This window comes from Candoia aspera, chromosome 3, assembly GCF_035149785.1.
Source record: "Candoia aspera isolate rCanAsp1 chromosome 3, rCanAsp1.hap2, whole genome shotgun sequence".
Taxonomy (NCBI): domain Eukaryota; kingdom Metazoa; phylum Chordata; class Lepidosauria; order Squamata; family Boidae; genus Candoia; species Candoia aspera.
The window spans coordinates 142,240,156-142,261,807 of NC_086155.1; the positions used below are offsets into that span (position 1 = coordinate 142,240,156).

Consider the following 21,652-nt stretch of genomic DNA (forward strand, 5'->3'; position numbering starts at 1 on the left):
TGTACAGATTTAAGAAAACCACCACCACCACATTATGATTATTTGTTTTTCAGGGCTGGTAGGTTTGTTGGTGTAGCTCTTTGGCAGAGTTAGCCTTCTCTTGTGAATGACAGGTTATGTGATGCTTGTTCAACATAAAACTAAAAATGTGTGAGAAATATCATACCACTACTGTATATAAAACCCTGTGGTATAAATCGTCTGTAGTACACCCAGAAGTTGAAAAGGCAGATTTTCTCATACTTGGTGCAGTGAAAAACTCACTTAGTCCAAGACAAAACAGAGAAGAATTGGTTTGTTTAAAAAATCAAGGGAGGGGGGAATGAAAGGGGCAACTGAAAAGGCTTTATAATTGCAAACAAATGAGACAGAGAATAGCAGAACTGTACAGGTCAGACAGTGTAGGAAGGACAAGGATGAAAGGCTATGGGTTTGGGGAAAGGTAAAAAATCAGACAAGAAAGAGCAATAGACTAAATCACTCAATCTCTCTTTCTGTCAGCTACCCTAGTAGAAGAATGAAACACAGAGCACCATTCCACTAAGCAATCTGATATACAGGGCTTGTGGAGGTGATAAAACTTACTCGTCAACTACTCATTTCTTGACTACTAGGAGGCTTATTGGGTTTAGTCCTTATTGGGACACTTCCTCCCTGATGGTCAAGAAGTGTGTAAAATCACAGGAATATATACTAAAATAGTCCCCCTCTGGGTGGGGGAGCAATGTAACCTCTAGTATGAGGGCATGACATAAGATAACAGCTCTGTCTCTCTAGTCTGAGAGCTTAAATAAGGAAATCATACACCACTTATAGACTACCAACTACTCATGTCAGTATCAGCCCATAACACCATATACAGGCAGTCCTTGTTTAGCTACCACAATTGGGACTGACAAGTTGGCCGTTAAATGAAGCAGTTGCTAAGTAAAACTGCAACTGTGCTTATGATCTTACTTCAGGTTTCCTTTGCTTTACAGACCTGCGAAGGTCATAAATGTGAGGATTGGTCACCAAGTTACTTTTATGGTTTTACGGTTGCTAAATGAGGCAGTCTCTAAACGAGGGCTACCTATATAAAAAGAAACAGTGTTCGAAAAATCTACAAAGCTCAAAGGATAGTTGAATTGCTAAACTGCCTTAAATCTCTCCAAAGTGATTCAAAGGCACATGATTTGATTTGGTGTCTCAAAACAATTGAGTTCAAGTCAAAAGTATAATTCAATTTAACCTTATTCAAAGTGTATTAGCCATTTGAAATTTTGCATAGCCATAACAGCCCTCATAAACAATGAAGATTGAGAGCTTAGAAATTGCTGAAATAGACAAGTTTAATGCTATAATTTTAATAAGACAATGAATAGGTTGAATTTTTAATAAGTGGAAAGAAAACAATTAATGCATACAGACATTTATTTTGGCTAGATTTTCTCTCATAGTTTACTGCTGTACAACTGTATTGTCTTGACTGAAACAGAGATATGAAGTGTGAGAAAATGTAACAATGCTCACATGATATTTAATAATGCTTCCCCTTTCCTTCACCTTTGCATGCAGAGTATGTCTGCATCTGTTGATTCAGTGTGCATCACAATTTGCATTGGAAGTAACCTTAAGCATTTTTTTCTCTTGGTCTTTTAGACTATCCACAATTCACAAACCACATGATTTCATTCATAATCTGGCAATGGCTGTAAAGATTTCTTGAAGGGGAGTTTTCTCTTTCAGTCATTGAAATTGAAAAGTTGACAAGTCCAGGGAAGAAGCTAAGTGTGGAGTCTTGGCCTGCCTGGATGTTTTTCTCATATATTTCTTCTGTCTCCAATCTTGACCATAACATCTAAATAGAATATAATTAGAGATAGAAAAAGCATCAGAATGCATCAGAATGTAAGATTATATGTCCAAATTCAGCTTCTGAATAATGATTTTCTTTAATGTACTTGCGTTTTGGAAAACCCTATGCTTATCAGAACTGCCACTAAAAAACTGGAGTTGTGTGTAAGAATATGCCAAATCACACTTGAATAAATTCCATATTCATAATATGGAAACATTAGGAGATATCCACTGAAATACTGAGAATTGGATCAATTTCTGTTACTAGGCTATAAGAGTGCACCACTTCCAAAATTTAAAATACAATGAAGGGTGCTATATCTGTGAAGTAAGAATAATGCAAGTATTTGCATTAGCGAAGATGTTTTACAGGAAACAGCTTGTCCTAATTTTTTTCTGAGTTTAGCAGATGGACAAGAAAACTTGATTCTACTTCGCTCCCCAAAGTATTTGACCATATTACCATGTCCAAGAGGAGTGATTCCTCAAACCATGAAAAAGCCCAATAGAACTTGGGCCACAAAAAATTGGGACATACCTATCCTAGGCAAGCTTGAGCAGTCTTCCAAATTTCCTAAAGAAAAGGAAGTGGTACTTACTATAATCTCACAAGCCTCATGCAGCTTTCCAACACCATAAAATTTTTGCCAAAAGGCAATTTACGGCACTGTTATTTTTTTTCATTTAAGGATGTGAATGGAAATGGGAAATGTTTGGGAAGCAAGCCACTTCCATTCACTTTCTTAACCCTGCTCCACAGGAAATCTTGAAAAATGATCCAAGTCATGCTTCCGAAATTCAACCATTGTACTACCCCAAATTGGTAGCACGTTTTTTAACTGTTTGATATTGGGGGGGGGGGGTGATTGTTGAGAATGGAAGTGGTTTGCCTCCCAAAAGTCTCTTGCTTCAATTCTGAACCTTTAAATTCTAGAAATGTGAAAAACAGCCCCTGGTCTCTTGTGTATGAGGATCATATCCTCCCATGGTCTTCCAGATGTTCAGGAGGCTAAGTTGCAGCTCCCAACCCTTCAGACATGGCTAACTTGCCCCAAGTGAACATCTGATAACAAAACCTGAACATAACCATTACTTTTTCCTCAATAAGTTCTTCTTGCCCCATAATGCAACATCACTGCATAGAAGAGAATGACAGCTGTAGCCTACAGCATTCTTTTTATTGCGCTTTTTGTAGTTGCTGTTCTGTACAGATTTGATTACAGATGTGATCTTCTTTGCTATTTAAATGTCCAGAAGAAGAGCATTTGTAACAAGATGAAAAGTGACTATTGTAGGAATCTGGGATTACATTACTAATGAGTTTGAATACCAAAGACACTTTTAAAAATAATTTGACCTTATTGCAGCACTACTTTCATATAACTGATTTCTAAAATCCCTTTCACAAGTTTGGAATAATGTTTCCCAGGTTTCATGCTTTGCATCTTATTCCTATTAGCTGACTCAACAACACAAACATGCTATACACTATTGAGAAACAGACTTGGGAACTTGCTTTTAAATATTACACTTGCTGAGTGATCTGATATGATGGGAAAAGCTTTCCATGAGGAGCATGATATTCCTGATTCCTTCCAACATATACAGGTGGTCCTCGCTTAACAACCACAATTGGAACTGAAATTTAGGTTGCTAAGTTGCTAGGTTGCTAATTTAGGTTGCTAATCCCTAGCCAATAGTCATCAAGTGAATCCAGACCCAATTTTACGACCATTTTTGTGGTAGTTGTTAAGCAAACTACATGGTCGTTAAGCAAATCACTCAGTTCCCTATTGATTTTGCTTATCGGAAGCTGGCTGGGAAGGTCAAAAATAGCAATCACGTGACTGCAGGACACTGCAACTGTTGTAAATGCACGACAGTTGCCAAGTGCCTGAATTGTAATTACATGTCCACAGGGATGCTGCGACGGTCATAAGTGTGAGGAATGGTTGTAAGTCATTTTTTCAGTGGCATAACTCCAGACGGTCATTAAATGGTCATTAAGCGAAGACTACTTGTACGCTAATCCTAACCATTTTCCTCCTCCCCAACCCAATTTCCATTAGCATAAATTTATTTAAGCCTATTATAGATTAGTTCTGAGTAAGCAATGAGAGTAAAAAGAATAGTGGTATGCTTGCTTTGTTTTACATGATGATGATGATGATGTACTATCAAGTCATTGTTGACTCTTAGCCTTTAGAGTCTTAGTGCTGACTCTTGTTTTACATAACTGTTCAATTATACCAGGATTCTTAATGTGATCAAGCCAAGCTTTGCTTCCTTATATTCCTCACTTTTGGCTTATACCATTGGATTGGTGACAAGATAGCATTATTAAGCAAGTCAGATTAAATCTCAACAAACCAAATGGAAAAGAATATCACAACAAGGTAGATGAAGGCAGAAGCACTTTTGAAATGTGAATCTGAGATTTTGCTGTTTTACTTATAACACTAAAGTATAATGTGACTTGTTCATTTTTTTTCCTTGCTCAATGTAATAATGCGAATCCATTCATTGTAGCTGGTAAGCCACCTTTCCATCTTGAAATGGGTTTGTATATCACAATCGGCTAAAACCAAACAAGCTATATTAAATCTTGGCATTATGTGTGAATCAAATCTTGCCTTTTACTGATAAGATTTTAAAATAGGATAATGTTCTTGTAAGTTACCTTAGTTAATATATGCATCAGTTGATTTTTTAAAAAAAGCTTACAAGATGCAAATGTGTTTAATCCGCAGCAGCAGGCAACATCTAGCAATATTAGAAGGAAGGTATATAATTAATTTATGCAAGAAATTATTGTGTATACTCCCCCATAACTATGTTTGAAAAGAGGCATTCTTTGTCTCCATTTTGCATGTACTGAAACATGTTAATTCCTTGTCCTTACAGTAAATTAACCAGCTATAACAAAAGGTTTGGGTACTTTTTTATCCATTCTGTTTGTAGCGCAACAGTTGTAACATAAGTGTCCTATATGTTAGTTGTACCAAACACACAGTATATTGTCTATTCCAAATAATCTTTTGTTTGCTGTGAAAGCACTGTATACACAAATTAAAATAGGGAGTTAAAGCTTGTGTGTGTGTTTGAGGTAGGAGAAAAAAGCCTACATAGAGAAAGGGAGGCAAGAGGCAACACTAAAAAATGTTCTATTTCTGGACATGGTAGCCATTCTCTTTTGAGCTGATCTGGCTTGTGCTAAAATAGTTGCAACCAAGTTTTCCAAAATACTCATTGGAAAGGTTTGTCAAAGAAATAAGTAACAATTCACATGGCTGTTTTAATATTAAAAAATGTGACAGTTTTAACAAAGAAAATTGCCACTTATTGTTAGAAGAAACAGCCATCTGTCTTTCTTCCAGAAAACATTTGTATCCAACGAAGTTTTACTTGATGAGTCTTCCTTATAAACTGATTAAAGTTTGCAGCCTCCTTCCAATATCTTTGTACATATAATTTAGAAGTATGGCTGCTTCCCCAAAACTTGCCATAATCTGGTATAGAATCAGTATACCTGGTTATACTCCCATGTTTTCCAAGTGCTGTTTCTATTTTCCTACCATAAAAATTTCAACTCCTACAAATTTCTTTGAAAGATTTCTAGACTATTTTTCAACAGAGTTTGCAACGTCCTTTACAAAAATAAAATAAAATACAAAGAGGGTATCTTAATACGCTCATACGTTAAAATACATTGTAAAGATTGAGAAAACATACAAAGTAAATAAATAATATAGAAAAAGAAAAAACATCTGTGCCTGATACTAAGGATAACAGACATTGAAAGATAGATGGATGGATGGATGGATGGCCATCAAATTGGTGTTGACCCTTAGTGACCACATAGATTTTTCTCCATGACAATATGTGCATAACCTAATCTTTCAGATCTTCCAACAGTGCAGCCATTGCCACTGTAACTGAGTCCATTCATCGTGCTGCTGGTCATCCTCTTTTCTTTCCTCCCACCTTTCCCAGCATTACAGCCTTTTCCAGAGAGCTAAGTCTTCACACAATTTATAAATTGTTGTATAAACAACAACAAAAAATGTATAAACAACAGGCCTCACACTTGACTGTTTGACTTGTAATGCCCTTGAAGACTACCTGGAAGCTTCAACTGGTCCAGAATGCAGTGACATGGGGAGTGATGGGCATGCTTTGGTATGCCCATGTAACTCATCTAATTCATGAGCTGCGCTGGTTGCAAGCCTGTTCCTGGGTGTGATTCAGGACTGGTCATTACCTGTAAAACCCTATATGGCGTAGGGCCTGGCTACTTGAGGAACTGCCTATCTTCCCTAGTATCTGCCCAGCTGCTTTGATCCAGCATGGTTGGTGTGCTACAGATTCCTTCAATTAAACAATATCATCTCTCGTGACCTCAGAAGCATGCCTTCTCTTTCACAGCTCTCACCCTCCTGGCATTTTAGCAGGCCTTGAAGACATGGTCCTTCACTCAGATCTTTGGCTAGGATGAATGTAACCCCCTTTGAGGAATGGGTGTGTTTGTTGCTTCCTGGTCTTGCCATCCTTGTTTCTTCTTTGATTGTTCTGTTACTTTTATTGTATTACAGTTTTTCATGTTTAGGTGTACAGATTGAATTTTTAAGAATAAAATAAATTAAAAACTAGAAGAAAAACACTTTCTGGTCATCACCATTTTAGTAGTATGTGGAATTTTACTGGTTGAACACTTCTAATCCAAAATAATATAGTAAAGACTTAATTTTGACATGGGTACTAATAGGCTATAATACTTATATTAATTGATTTGCTCTAATAAATCACATCTTGAATGTAAAGCTCATTTTGATCAGTGGAAGGTCCAGTGGATACATTTGGGGTTATGAGGGCATATCATGGATGTTCTCATAATGGACTTCCTTTGGGAAAAGGGATTTTCTTCTCAACAAGCTGCTCAGGTAAATGGGACCTATGCTTTCCACAGCCACAGCAGCTAAGTCACACCCACTTATATTGACATAAGATGTACATACAGGAAAAAGCCTCATGCATGCAGAAAGCCAACTGAGGTTCCATTTTCCACTTAGTGCAGAAGAGCAATGATTTTTTAGTTATGTACTGTTATTTATACAACCAAATGTGTATCACCTTGTTTCGAAAGTCCCAGGATGGTTTAAAAACACCAGTGAAGGTAAAATCAGTAGTAAACAAAAAATAGAACCGTAATCCACAAAAATGATAGGTTACAAAAGCAGTCTAGGTCCACCATCCATGCCAACTCATCAATTATAGTTTTTATATCCTTATAGGGACTGCGATCAAGAAGGCCTATCTCTAGGCCTCACTCCTTGCACCTCATGTGGGGTGGGGACTTTCAGCAGCCCCTCTTAGGATGAACATGCAGGACAGCTAGGTCTGGCAGATAGTCCTGTAAACACATGGGTGCCAAGCCATATAGAGCTTTATAGGCTAAACCAGCACCTTGAACCCTAATGGCAACCAATGCAACAACTGAAGTGCTGGTATTATACTGTTATTAATACTATGAGCCATTTATTGGTAAGTTTCCTACCAAGTTTTTCCTTTTTCCATTTTGTATAGGATCAGACATAGAGTGATCCTTGATGAGTTTTTCAAAGTAGTGAATAGAAAGGAGATGGTGCAATTTCCATTGTCTTGTCAATAGTAATAATAAGTAGTAGTATTTCTTTTCTACTTTTTGTATATCAGCTTGGAAAGACTGTATAACACATTTGTCATTGAAGGGTAGTTTCTCTGAGTGATTATAAGCACTTTATCCAAGAAGATTTGAACTGAATGTTGTAAGCTGCAAAAGAATATCTCATTTCAGTTTCCTGAAAAGGGAGTCTTGTATTGGTTTGTAAATGTCCAGTAAATCTTAAAAAACATATGAAAAAGTTCTATTAATTAAATTTCTGTTCCTAGCATTAGAGTCAAATTTCTTTGCATCAGTGAACCCTAACCCTAACAAGTCCAGTGGGTCTACTCAACAAATGATTGGGACTGGATCGTGCCAATATTTTTTTGTGCCAGGGTACTGAGTATTCTTTTCTTGGCTACTCCCCATTTTCCTATTGTGTTGTCATATTATAGCAAACTGGCACCAGTCTTTTAAATTGCTAGCTTTCTAGTTACATGTTTCAGTTGCTATCCTACCATTATTATTCAAAATGGTTACATTTTGGTCAACCTGTAATTTGTTTGCAAAGAGGGGTGCTGTCCTTTGCAGACTCAAAAAAGAAACGTGTGCAGTTAAATCCCTAATTAATACTGAATTTAATTCATATTAAACAGTTCGAAAAATTATGCTTTGAAGCTCCATCCTTTGGCCTTAAGTGGATATGTGTGAGATTAGTATGGTGTACTCTTTGTGCATATTGCTGACTGTTAGGCAGTATATTAAAGAGAATCGGGTGTTTTTTCTTCCTTTCAGGGAATGCCTGACTGAATGAATACCTGGTTAATTTAATGGAGTTAGGCCAGTGGTAGGAGGAATGACTGTTTTGCTCTGTGCTCTAAATTTGGTTGGCGGGTTGGATAGAATACATGTATATTCTACAGTAGTATTACAGTAGTATTACTGTAGTACCAAAATATTATAGTTTATAATATCGTAACAGTTCAGTTTTGTTCTAATAATAATATTCCGTTATGAATCTAATTGTAATATTACTGAAATATTAAGCTGCTGTTTAAGTCTGTTCTCATCCTATTTTATATATGAGTTCACCTCCTCCCCTGAATTGTACTGAACCAAGCTCCTTATGCACAATAGTTCCCAGTCATTTGTTAATGTTTTCCCTCCTACACAGAGTTCAATCATGCAGCAGTTGCAGCTCACAATTCATTGGTTACTAAGGAACAAGGGAACTTGATACGATCAGAGCTGCATATGGGGTTACTGTAATATGTAATTTTAACCATGCAGGTAGAGTTTAAACTTGTGTATGCAGATACAGATTGAAAGGATCAAAAAGTAAAATCCTACATATATACTTCTCTGAAGAATATGCTTTAAAAATGGAGGAAAAAAGAGCTGGAGACATCTCAATAGTTATAGCATAACACTTTAGGAATTGAGAGGCATATTTGACTGTGCTTCTGACCTAGATAAAATGTGTGTGCAGGAAATAAATAAAGGTAAGTCTCCTGCCTTAGTATTGTCTCATTGATTGCCTCTTACTTCCTTGAGGGAACCCTGATTTCCACAATGGACAAAAAGGAGAGGAAAATAAATAAACTAAATTTATTCTTTCAGTTTTGTGGTGATTTCATGCATGGTTTACTACAGTGTAGTGTTTTAATCAATAGTGTGACTAAGTGCTGCCACACACAAACTGAAAATTCCATCAAAATACACATGGACAAAAGTCAAAACAGAGTCCAGAAATAAACAGAATAATGAGATCATTGGCACTTCAGGGCTGCTCCAATCTGCTTGGTAATTCAGAATCCATAAAGAAAGGAGAAGTTTGTAAGGAAAAAGAAATTGCAATACTAAATTGAGGAAAATGGTGCAATAATTACATCAACCCTGATTAAACTTTAGAATGTATGCCTTATCTTTCGGTGATGGTAGCAACTGTGAACTCTTTTCATTACTGTTTCCATCCAATGGTATGTTGTAAAAAAAAGTATGCAGAGGACCTTGGGACTCAGTATAAGATAATTTTTCTAAAAACTGAACAGATTGGGATCAAATTTGGTATGGCAGGGAAAGCTGGCAAAAGAAAAATTGGATTTCTGCACCAGATCAATCTGGGGGCTGCAGAGAAAAATGTTGCAGGAAAACAATATCCCCAAAACATCCCTATGGGTGGGGCACTTGGACAGCGCTTGGAATGTCGCTGACTCTTCCATTCCAAGCCCCTCCTCTCCTGCTCACATGGCCCAGAGCAGAGCTCTTAATAAGGGCTGCAAAAGAATTCCCCCATCTTGTAATTGTTTGAAAAAGTCTATATTGATTTAGCTTATTGGTATGAGTTATCCTTACAATTATTCAGTATCTTTGTGTGTGTGTGTGTGCGTGCGCGCACGCGTGCCTTCAAGTCAGTCCTGGCAACTACCTGGACAAGTCCCTGCAGTTTTCTTGGCAAGATTTTGGAAGTGGTTTGTCATTTCTTGCTTTCTAGGGCTGAGAGAGAGTAACTGGCCCAAGGTCACCCAGTGGGCTTTGTGCCTAAGGTGGAACTAGAACTCACAGTCTCCTGGTTTCTAGCCTGGTGCCTTAACCACTACACTGAACTGGGTCTTTATTCAGTATCATACTTAACTCAGTATGAGTATCAAATTACCTCCAAATCTCTCTCTTTTCCTTTCTTGTGTACTACAGTCTAAAACGTTAAGGCATTTCCAGTTGAAAGTCTCACTGTTTTGTCAGCTAGCTACGCCATCTTGTAATCAACAAGTACTTGATTTACAAAACCATTTAGAGGGAGGGGGTATCTGTTAAAACCCAATTTGTGTTATTTGCATCATTCTGTGTCTTTTTCCTACTTGATGTAAATGGCAGCATTTGCAATAAAACCTTGATTTATGGACAAACCCTCTACTTAACAGAGTAAGCCTAGATATACACTAATCTGTTAAATGCAGTGGAATCCAAATGAAAATGTTGTCCATTGCATCCAAAGTCTACTAAACTGAGGTCTGTTAAACAAAGCTTTTACTGTATTAGCATCACATTCTTACCTAGAAATAGGTCCTGCAATAGGACTTGTTCCTGAGTTTACCTAGACTTTCTGGTTGAAGGATACATTCTTTAAAATTTGCCCACAGAAATATACTGAGGAAAAAAAAGTAATTTTGATTAGCCTGGTGCTTTAGTAACAATGATGTACTGGAAACTTTTGTTTTAAGCTGTAGCTGTAAAATTGCTGGTTAGAGTTTTAATTGATTGGATGTTCTTAGTTTCATAGTTTTCTTTTTTTTTTCTTCATGCTAAAATTTTGATTTCCTCTTTTCTTTCTCTCTCTCTATTTTCTCTTTCTCACTCATTCCAGAGATGCTGGTAGAAGATTGTGGTCACAAGGAGATGATTCCTCATGAAGTCTCTGGATCCACATCAGAAATCAGATGTGATTTTCCACTTAACAGACTGAAATCAGAGCCAGCCAGGCAGTGAAGCCACAGAAGATAAGGGCAGGGGCCAGTGAAAAATGAAATCCAACCAGGAGAGAAGCAATGAATGCCTGCCACCCAAGAAGCGGGAAATCCCTGCCACCAGCCTGCCTTCTGAGGTGAAGCCATTAGTTCTGGCCAGTGAAAATCACCGTGCAGATAATATAACATGGCTCTCAAGTACAACCAGCAGCCACAGCAGTGGGCGGAATCGGTCTGGAGGTACTTCAGTGGAGGCTGGTTCACAACAGGGAGTAGGTTTACACAAATCACTTTCTACAGGAATGGATTATTCCCTACCTAGTGCTCCTAGGTCTGTTCCAGCCTCTGCCACACTTTCCACAGTGTACCCCTCTGCACTTTCACAGGCAGGAACACCTGTTTCGCCGGTGCAGTACGCACACCTGCAGCATGCTTTCCAGTTTGTTGGGCCTCAGTATAGTGGACCATATGCCGGATTCATCCCTTCCCCACTAATTTCCCCAACAGCTAATTCTGTAACTACCACAGCAGCCTCTGCCACTGCTGTTGCAACCACTCCATCCCAGCGATCGCAGCTGGAGGCATATACTTCTTTGCTGGCCACCATGAGCAATCTTAGCCAACAAGGCCAAAAAGTTGAGCCGCATTTAGTCAGGACACCTGGATTGATCACAGCAGGATCTCCTCCACCTACTCAGCAAAACCAATATGTCCATATTTCCAGCTCTCAGAGTGCTGTCAGAAATGTCTCTCCTCCAGCCATCCCAGTCCATTTGCATCCTCACCAGACAGTGATTCCTCATGCATTCGCCCTTGGCCCTTCCTCCCAGGTGGTAGTGCAATATGCAGATTCTGGTGGCCATTTTGTTACTAGGGAGTCCACTAAGAAATCTGAGAGCAGCAGGTTGCAGGCTATGCAAGCAAAGGAAATACTGAATGGGGAAGTAGAAAAGAGTAGACGATATGGCATCTCACCATCTTCTGAAGTAAATCTTATCAAATCAGGCAATAAACCATCTCCTCATCATTATGAGGCCAGACATGTGGTGGTCCACTCTGGTCCTTCTGATTATATTGCACGAGATTCCTCCAATGTCCGTCCCTCTGTTATGGTTGTCCCCAACAGCAGTACGCCTACTGCAGACATGGAGGTTCAGCAGAGCATCAACAGAGAAACACCTCCTTCAGCCATCAATGAAAAGGGAAGCTTGCATTTAGGAAAGACAGGCCACCGATCTTATGCTTTATCTCCACAACAGACTATTGGTCATGAAGGGGTGAAAGCAGTTGCCACTTTATCCCCTCACACAGTCATTCAGACCACCCACAGTGCTTCAGAGCAGCTACCTGTTGGGTTGCCAGCTACAGCCTTTTACACTGGGACTCAGCCACCAGTAATTAGCTATCTGAGCAGTCAACAGCAAGCCTTTGGCTATCCTGGAAATCTACCACAGCATCTGGTGATCCCTGGTACCCAGCCTCTCTTAATACCAGTAGGAAGTGCAGATATTGACTCCTCAGGGGTATCACCTGCTATAGCCACTTCATCTCCCCAGCTGGCAGCAGTGCCTCATACATTTGTAACAACCACCATTCCAAAAAATGAGAATTTCAGTGCTGAGTCACTAGTAAGCCAGCCGGCTTACCAGGCAGCTGTGGTCCAGGCCCAGATCCATCTCCCCCTGGTCCAGCCAGTACCACCTTCAGCAACAGCTCCTGCTATATTGCCTCCTTATTTTATGAAAGGCTCTATCATTCAGTTGGCAAATGGAGAGCTGAAGAAGGTAGAAGACTTAAAAACAGAAGACTTTATACAGAGTGCAGAAATTAGCAGTGACCTGAAAATAGACTCCAGCACCGTGGAAAGAATTGATGACAGCCATAATCCAGGCATTGCTATGATACAGTTTGCAGTTGGAGAGCACCGAGCACAGGTAATCAACACAAGGGCTTATAGGGGGAGGGAAGAAGTAATTAGGAAAGTAGACATAATATCCTTATTATCCCTGCTCTTGATTCTTAGTCTCTTAGCCTCAGACTAATAGATTGGTGACTAGTTGTGTGTGTGAATCGACTTACGCAAATTATACCAATGACAGAGGAACCAATTTGATGAAATCATTATTATACAACCAAAGAAATATAAATATTGTGTGACTTAACATGCTTAATAGATATTCTGCTTTTTGGATTAAATCCCAAAGTAACAGAAGGATGAACATTTTATTGGGACTAATTAAAATATACAGAGTTCAAATACGCCAGACTTTTTCTTTAGGCTAGGCATTAAAGAAAACCACAAAAAACAAAACCTCTCCTGTTTGAGGAATGGTGGATCATTGTTTTATGACCTTATACTTTGCCCAAATAAAAGCACACTCTTATAGTTACTACTTTGTTTCCCAATTAATTGAACAATGGAGAACCAACATAGGTACCTGCATTTCTCATTCGGTTTTATTACTTTAACTTTAGTAGTTAACTTTAACTCTAATAAACAAAGAAAAATTAAACTATAAGTTTATCTTGTTTGTTAAAAAAAAATAATGAAAAATAAGCCAGAACAGAGTGGGGAAGAGTGAAAGAACCTATACAGACATCCATGGCTTGCAGTCCAGGAATATTTTAAGATTCTATCTGTAGCAGTGTGTGTGCGCTAATAATTTTTCATGAGTGGCATGGTAAATATGGGTTTCGGGTTAAGGGTTTCAGTAAACACTTAACCTTGTGGTATCTAGTCACAAATTTCTGTCAGCATTAATGAAATGTCAGCAGATGTTTTTTTCAAAGGTTTTTTTGCCTGCTTCATAGTAGCAAGAAGAGTTGAAAAGACTGTGTTCCTAGCCAAAATAACTGATTCCTCCAGTCTCCTTCCTTCTGATCTTCCCATTACTCAGTAACATTTTAGAACTGTTAGACACAGTGGGTGGTTTGAACTTGAAAACTTGCAGTACTTTCTTTGAAGCTACATTCCACTACTTAGAAGGATCTGCAGATTAATGAGTTTAGTTAGGTGTCATTGAATCTGTTCAACTCCTAGGACTACGGAGACAAGCCCTTGTTAACTGACCTATCTTTAGTAATAACTCATAGCTCTTCTATTCCAATAGTCTTGTTAATACTATCCAACCATCTTACCCCATTGTCTTCTTCTTTTCCTTTGCTTAACTTCCCAACATGTAATTATTTTCTTTAGCCCATCATTCACTTGATAACAGCTGTGCATATTTCTTCTTGGTAGTCATCACTTCAAGAGACCAGTCAGCCTTTATTTGGTACAGAACTAATTGATCATAGTAATAATCCATAATTCTATAATTCAAAGCATCTACCTTCAGTCTCTTATTCATTCTCAGTATCCACCTTCAACAGTCATACATTACCCCTGGAAAGACAATTTCTCTAAGTGTTCTAACCTTCACTGTTATTGAAACGTCTTTAACCTTCATGATCTTGTCTGAGTTTGTCATTGCCTTCCTCTCTAAGATTAATCTCCAGCACATTTCTACAGCACACTGTCTATCTTTATTATTCGGCTAGATAAATCAAACTATCTACTGCCTTCACTTCTTCACCATCAACTGTAAATTCATTAAGCATGCGGGTTGACATTATCTTCTTAATATTTAATATTAACCCAGATTTTTCATTTTTCATTTTCCATTTTCACTTTCATAATGAGCTCTTCTAAAGTCTTTTTTCCTTTCAACTAACAAAGTGGTATCATCTGCATATCTCAAAACATCTCGAACTTCCAATTTTGATTCCAGCTGTCATCTCTTCCAATCCTGCCATTCCCATAATGGATTTGAGGTATAAGTTAAACAGATATGGGGACAATTTGCATCTTTCTCCCTATTCTGACTCACTTTGGTTCTCGAAATTCAGTTCTTAACAGTTACTTTTTGTTCATGGTAAAGATTCCTCAGAAGAATAATTTAGGTGTTTTGATACATCCTTTAGCCTTTAGGTTCCATATCAGGCATCATCTAGAGTCAAAGGCATGGCTGTAATCAATGAAGCAAGGTAAATCTTGGATTCTCTTGTTCTTATCTGTGTTATGATAGTTAACTGATATTATGTTAATTTGCCTTTTCTGAAACCTGTTAGTTTGAGATTTCTCTTATTTTTTTGTATAAAATCTGTTACAAAACTTTACTTGTGTGAGGTATTTGTTCATTTTCTTGCATTACCTTTCCTTGGTATAGGAATATACACTGATTTTTCCTATTTTTAGGTCACACAGCCTTGTTTTATATTTGATGACAGGGCTGTTTGCACTATAATTGCCTTTTCTCCTGCATTTTTAAACAGTTCACTGGCTGCTTCATCTGCACCAAATGGTTTCATACTTAAAACTGGTCTGTAGTCTGTCAGTCCTCAGTTTCTAGTAGAAGTACTTCCGGAGTATATTTTCTCTCTGCAAAAGTTTCTGTAATTTTGTAATCTCATTTGTAAAGGGATATTCTTTCCATCTTCAGCATAGTTGTTATTCTACCCTAACTCCTCAACCTCATTTGCCTTTATTATATCTCTTCCATAATTATACTTGATTATTACTATTTCAGCTAAATACTTTCCTGTTATTTAAAGATCTATAATTTTCCTTTTCTTGTTATATTCCTCTGAGTTGATGTTCTTGTTTGAGATACCTTTCCTTGGCATTTCTTCCTTGGTGTTGCAAGCCTGAGTTCAGTTGTCATACATCCTTCTTGTTTTGCAAAGCTTTTATCCTGTCTTCCTCAGATTCTCATGATAATTTGTCCTGAAAGCCATTCTTGAATCTTTTTTCCCCATTTTGGTTTCTATAATATCTCTTATCTCTTTCCATAGCTCCTTCATTTCTCTTTCATAACAATAAAATGTACCTCAACCTGTTCCTTATGTTGTGACTGTCTGGCATAACCATTCTCTTTAATTTTCTAAGTCTAAACTATATATTTGACACTTAAGAATTCGTGGTCTGTACTGCAAGAGTCCTAGCTGACTGGATTGCATTTTTCCATCTCCTATTTCCTATTATGGAATTGATCTGATTCAGCGATGTGCATCCAGTTCTGTTTGTACAATCTGTATTTATGTTTTTTGAAGCAGTTGTTGTCAATAATTCTTTTTGCAAACCTCTGTTAATGTATCTCCTGCATTATTGCATTTACCCAATCCAAATCTTCCTGAAGCTCCAGATTCCTCCATTATTCCAAACATGCATTAGTAGTATTGCATCCTTTCTTGATGTTGTACCTAGTACCCCTTTCTATTTGCCATAGAATTCCTCAGTGTCTTCCTTTGTTGTGTCTGTAAATATGTACATACACTTGTATTACACTGATACCTATTAATTCTAACAGATTATCCTCTTGTTTATTTGGTTATAGCCTAGCACATACTAAACAATATCCTTCCTGAGTATTGTGGTCAGTCTCTCCCTTCATATGGACTGATGTCCACAGTAATAAACTGTGTAACTATCCGAACTGAGTTAAAGAGAGCCATTCTGTCTATTGACTGGTCTATCTACCTAAGATCACTGATTGTAAGGTATCCAATTTTATATGTTTATTTTTCCCTTTGACATTTTATCCTTATAAAATGAGGAACTCATCCTTCAGTACTGTCATTAGCATTAATAAGATTCCTTGTAACTTTGGTCTGGACACATCACTCTTCCAGACTGAATAATGGAAGTTTGATGCTCTTCCCTAGGTTGATGCTCTTCCCTAGTAACTATAGAAATGCCTTCTGTTCAGGGGATGTCTCAAAATCTGGCACCTAACCTTGCCTACATGTTACATTCATGTCCAAACAGGTTTGTTTGTTTTTTGGCAAATACAAGAGTGGCTTTTCATTGCCTTGATTTGGAGTTGGCTTCCTTCATGTCTGCAGAGCCTTACTTGCTTTCAACATGTTTTGGATTACTGTTAGCTTCCTCCCTTTCCTTTAAGACTGTCCATACCAGGAGCTCTTGCTATCTCTGGCATCACTTTCAGATTCACTGTGGTTATTAAACTCTCCAACCTTATAAAGATAGTGTTCCAGATTAGATTCCTTATTTCACATAAAATGATCTGTTCTGATAAGCCAGTGAAAAAAGGATAGATATTTTGGCAAGAGATACTCATTTGTTTTTGACAAACACCTAGGCAAGTCATTTCTGGCTGGAAGAGTTAGTAATACTTTGGAATACAAATTTCCTAATAATACATTGATGGGAACTAATTATAAAACAAAAACATTCTCTCATTTTGAGCATCACAGCAAAACATGGTTTGTTTTAAGATTAAGAAATTTTAATCTTTCAAATTCTATACAATTCTTTCCATTTACAAAAGAGAGGAAATATAAAAACTTTATTCCTATTTTGTCCAAAGTGTCCCCACTTTGCCTGCCTTCAGGCAATCTTTAAAAATCTGGCTGTCTCCCCAAGCCTGTCGCAAGGTTGCTTAGGGTAGATATTTGGGCAGATCTCATTTTAATGGTTGAAGTGGAGGCATGTGGGGTTTTTGTGGTTTTCCTCCACGTACCAGTTTTATTTTACTTTATGTTGTATAATGTTCCTTTTGGATTTTATTGTGTTCTTAATTTGTGAAGCTACCCAGAGTCATCTGAGAGTTGGGCAGCCTAGAAATATGACAATTACATTGAATTAAATTAAAATTATATTAAAAGGGTGGTTAAAATATCCCCAGGCACCTGTTCTCTAGGGCTCTTTGTTCATGAATAAACTTCCAGTTCTGTAAGGCTGTGAATTCGTCTTTAAAGCAATTTTATGAGAATAGGTTACCAGAAGTCTTGCTGTACCAGTGGACACTTGAGGTTGAGTTTGAAGACATACCCAAGGTCACCTATCCCATGCCACTGGTACTGAAATAAAGTAGTGCCCATATATTTGGCATATGTGAGAATCAGTAATGGTTTCCTATGTAAAAATTTGCTATAAGAAATGAGCCTTTTGAAGTATTGTTCTAAGAATGAAAATTAAGGATCAAAGGCCTGGGGTAAGATTTTACTCTTTCGTTTTTTTTAATCTATATATCTGAAGATCATATGTAAGGACACTTATAAATTTTTTTTAATTAGAAAATATGTCTGAAATATAATAACATACAAGGTGAATGCACGTATATGTGTCTGGGCAGTAGTTCACATAAACCACATTACAAAATAGTATGTCTGTATATTATTTTCCTGGCCTGGTTCAGTGATAGGAAAACTTCATCTGTTTATATGCAATACTAAGTTGTTACAAAAGGCAGAGTACTGCAATAAATTACAGGGTCGGCTTACATGAGGAGAAACTAGAGGCAAGCCAAAATCATTGTTCACATCTCAGGTAAAAAGATCAGTTGTTTTTGATAGCTAAGGTGCACACAAAATCAAAAAAAGAATTCAAACTGGAGGAGTCTTGGCTGGTAAGAACATAATCTAGTGTGAGATAGAATAAGGTTTTGAAATAACAGGATATGGCTTGGGTATAGGTAGAAATTGGCAACCAGAAATAGAAGAGAAAACCAGAGTAGAAAAGACAGACCATGAGCGTTTTTCTGACCAAAAGGATGTATGTTTCAAAGGGCAGGAGGTTACTGAGTAACTTAAAGGTTTATGGTTGCCTTCTAATTCTGATCTTCCTGGCTGAAGTTTTCTAAGGCTGCCAATATCTCCTTTGCCCCCCCGCCCCAATAGGATCTGGTATCTTTAGCAGTGGCAGAACTGGCCCTGAATATGAAGATGTAGTGATATAAAAATATATTCCTGCCTTTCATATCATTATTGAAAGTACAGGAATTCTCCCAGAAAACAGTGGAACATTTTTCAACCTGGAATATGGGTGAAATTTGCTGACTATTTCAGATAGTCTGAGGCACTTAATGAAAAAATAGGAAAAAATACCTGCAGAAAATATGTATATGTAAAACATTGTGTCTATGACAGTCCATAATACAGTTCATTAGCATCCTTGAGTCTTTTAATATTGCCCAATACTGTACGGCTATAATACGGCTTTTGTGCCAGATCCAGAAGTGTGGAAGCAGTGTTTTTGTATGTTCTCTTGCTCACTGACAGTCTCACTACAGCTTCCCTTTCAGAGATTGAGAGTGCCATCATCTGGTAGAAGAAATGATGGTGACCTCTTCTATTAAAGTGTCACTTTATGCAGAAGTCTAACAAAATGTAGCTGATATCATCACCTTAAAATACTTTACCAGCTGTGCTTCTTGCAAGAGATGCTTCCAGAATGCAGAGACAGTCATGTAGAAATGTGAGTTTAATTTAGGTTTTCTGTAGACTCCAGGAGTTGGATTTTTTCCCAGATCAATCATGTTCTTCTGTAGTAGCAGCTACTCTTCTACCAAGGTTTTTTTAAAAATAAATAAATAAATACATCCAGCTAGATAGGTTTTTGCATCTCTCATTTGGAATGTATCTTCAGTGTATTGACAGAACTTTGTTGAAATATACAGTGTGTGTGACTATAAGTGACTGTGAGTCTAGAAGTACATCATACATAGTCCTGCAGCCATGAACTCCTTAGATAGCTTTGATGTCCTTATTCTTCTTCCTCTGATCTGCAGTTGTGAGATAAGGTAGTGCTAGACTTCTTAAAGATTGCTCAAATGGGATATCTGTGGTATTGCATTAAACATTTAAAGGCAGCTTTGAGAGGACAGAGCTAGTGTGCTTTTTCTTAGTTTTCCTCTTGACATGTTATTGTTATTCCATTTCTGACAATCTGAAGCAGAGGAATGTATTGTGGAAGAGAAAGCAAACTAGACTACTCAGAAAGGGGGGAAAAGCTTGAATTCTAAGCACTACTTATTGGCTGAAATTAAGAGACATCACAGATTTGCTTATCTCTCCCTCCCTGAGTTTTAACTTACTGAAAGAGTGTGTGTGTGTGTGTGTGTACTGAATCACAAGGAAGGACTATTGAATCAACATTTAATTCATGGGTTAGTAATCTATTGAGTGGGCTGTGAATAAGACAAAAACCAGGCTTAAAGTATGGGAGAAAAAATATTGTATATGTCTGAATGCATCCCAAAAATATTGCAGTGCTTAGGCCAGGCTGTTGATAAACACTGAAAAATCACTTCCTATATGAGTAAAATTCTGCACTGATTACATTTGACATTATAAATGGATAAAGAACTGTATAATCACAGATCAGACAACAAAATTGCTACAGCATCCAAGATAACAGCGGATATAGTACAGTGTTTTGTGGTTACAAAGACTAATAAATTTATTGTTGCTTAAACTTTCACAGACCAGTATCCACTATCAGATGCATGAACTGTATTAATCTTGGAAGACAGAGCTACAAATATCATATAGTTCTAATATATCAATGGGAAAAGGTCTTAAATTTGTGGTAGATGCAGTTACTTTGTATTCAAAAGGACTTATCATGAGGCAGTAAGGATTGCTTGAAAAGACTTTGGTGTTCCACAACCTTAGCCTTCCAGATTTATTATTATTACTGTTCCTAATTCCCAATTTGGCCATCTTGACTGGAAATTCTGGCAGCTATAGAGCCCAGATTTAAAAAGGTTGATGAGCTAGTTGGATCAATTGCCTCACGCTGTATAATGCAGCTGTACTTGCTTCCATAGCAATGTGACAATGAAGGGATGTGAACAACTAGAAGCAGATACTGTTTTGCCTCAGAGTCCTATGATCATTTCTGGTGAAAACTTTTAATCTTGTTAAATTATTCTTCAGAATAAAAACTGATAAAACTGTAACTCATATTGGAAGCAGATCATAATTTTGCTAAGTAGATTAATAGATTCATTTTTACATTTCAGTTTCTTACATATGACTTAGGTTCTGCCCCATCAGAATATGATTGTGCACAACCTCTATTAATTCTAGTTAAATTATTGAGAATCTCTACTGAAATTAAAGTTGATTTCTCAGCAGCAATGTTTTGTTGATTGCTACCCCAACCCAAAATCTCTTTTGAATGTAGGATCTGGCCTCTAATGTGCTACATAATTAAGCCAGTTTTTTTAAAGCAGGCAATATGATTTAATGCCCCAAAGTGCTAAAGAATATAATTGAAGAACTCATTTGTGGAAACATATACTGTACCATATAAATAATTAACATTCCCAGTTCCAGGCGCAACCTGTATTTATTCTGCCTTAGAACATTTTGATCTTGTGGTTTTAAAAGTGGTTTGTACATTTATTTTTGCTACTTCATCAGTTTGTGTAGCACATCTGCAACAGTAGTTTTTATTTTACATTCATTGATTATGAACATTTTCCCTGCAACTTGGTTCCATGACAGTAATTTTCAGGTTGGCTGACCTTCCCATGTTACATGTCCCTATATAGGTTTCCAATTTTTGCTGGCATGATTGTTTAGTCCAGTCTTCCCATCTTAATGCCTTTAAGGATGTTTATTTTAGTTCCATCACTCCTCCAGCAACAAATTAGCACAAGCCCAGAAGGAAGCTTTGGACTGGAAACATAGATTTGGTCCCATACAAAAAGGGAAAGGAAAGGTCAGAAGTAAAAGTAAGAAACATATACCAGGCAAACTCCCAGAAGGTCTTGCAGCAGAGAATTGAGTTTCATGATCAAAACTCTTTAAAAACGAAGAATAAAATTTGGAACATCTACAGAATAGGCAAGAACATAAAGTGGTGATTTTGGATATATTCAGGATGTGGTTAAACACAGGGATTACCAATTTGGTTAGA

At 37.4% G+C, this 21,652-nt stretch overlaps 1 protein-coding gene across 2 annotated transcripts in view; it reads left to right on the forward strand.

Moving 5' to 3' along the window:
• ATXN1 (ataxin 1) overlaps positions 1–21,652 on the forward strand; it is a 265,056-nt gene that overhangs the window by 233,200 nt on the left and 10,204 nt on the right. For both annotated transcript variants that reach the window (XM_063298928.1, XM_063298929.1), the window contains exon 7: positions 10,845–12,878. In XM_063298928.1, coding sequence (XP_063154998.1) covers positions 11,001–12,878 — 1,878 coding nt within the window. In that variant the 5' untranslated portion in view covers positions 10,845–11,000. The remainder of the gene's footprint in view (positions 1–10,844; positions 12,879–21,652) is intronic.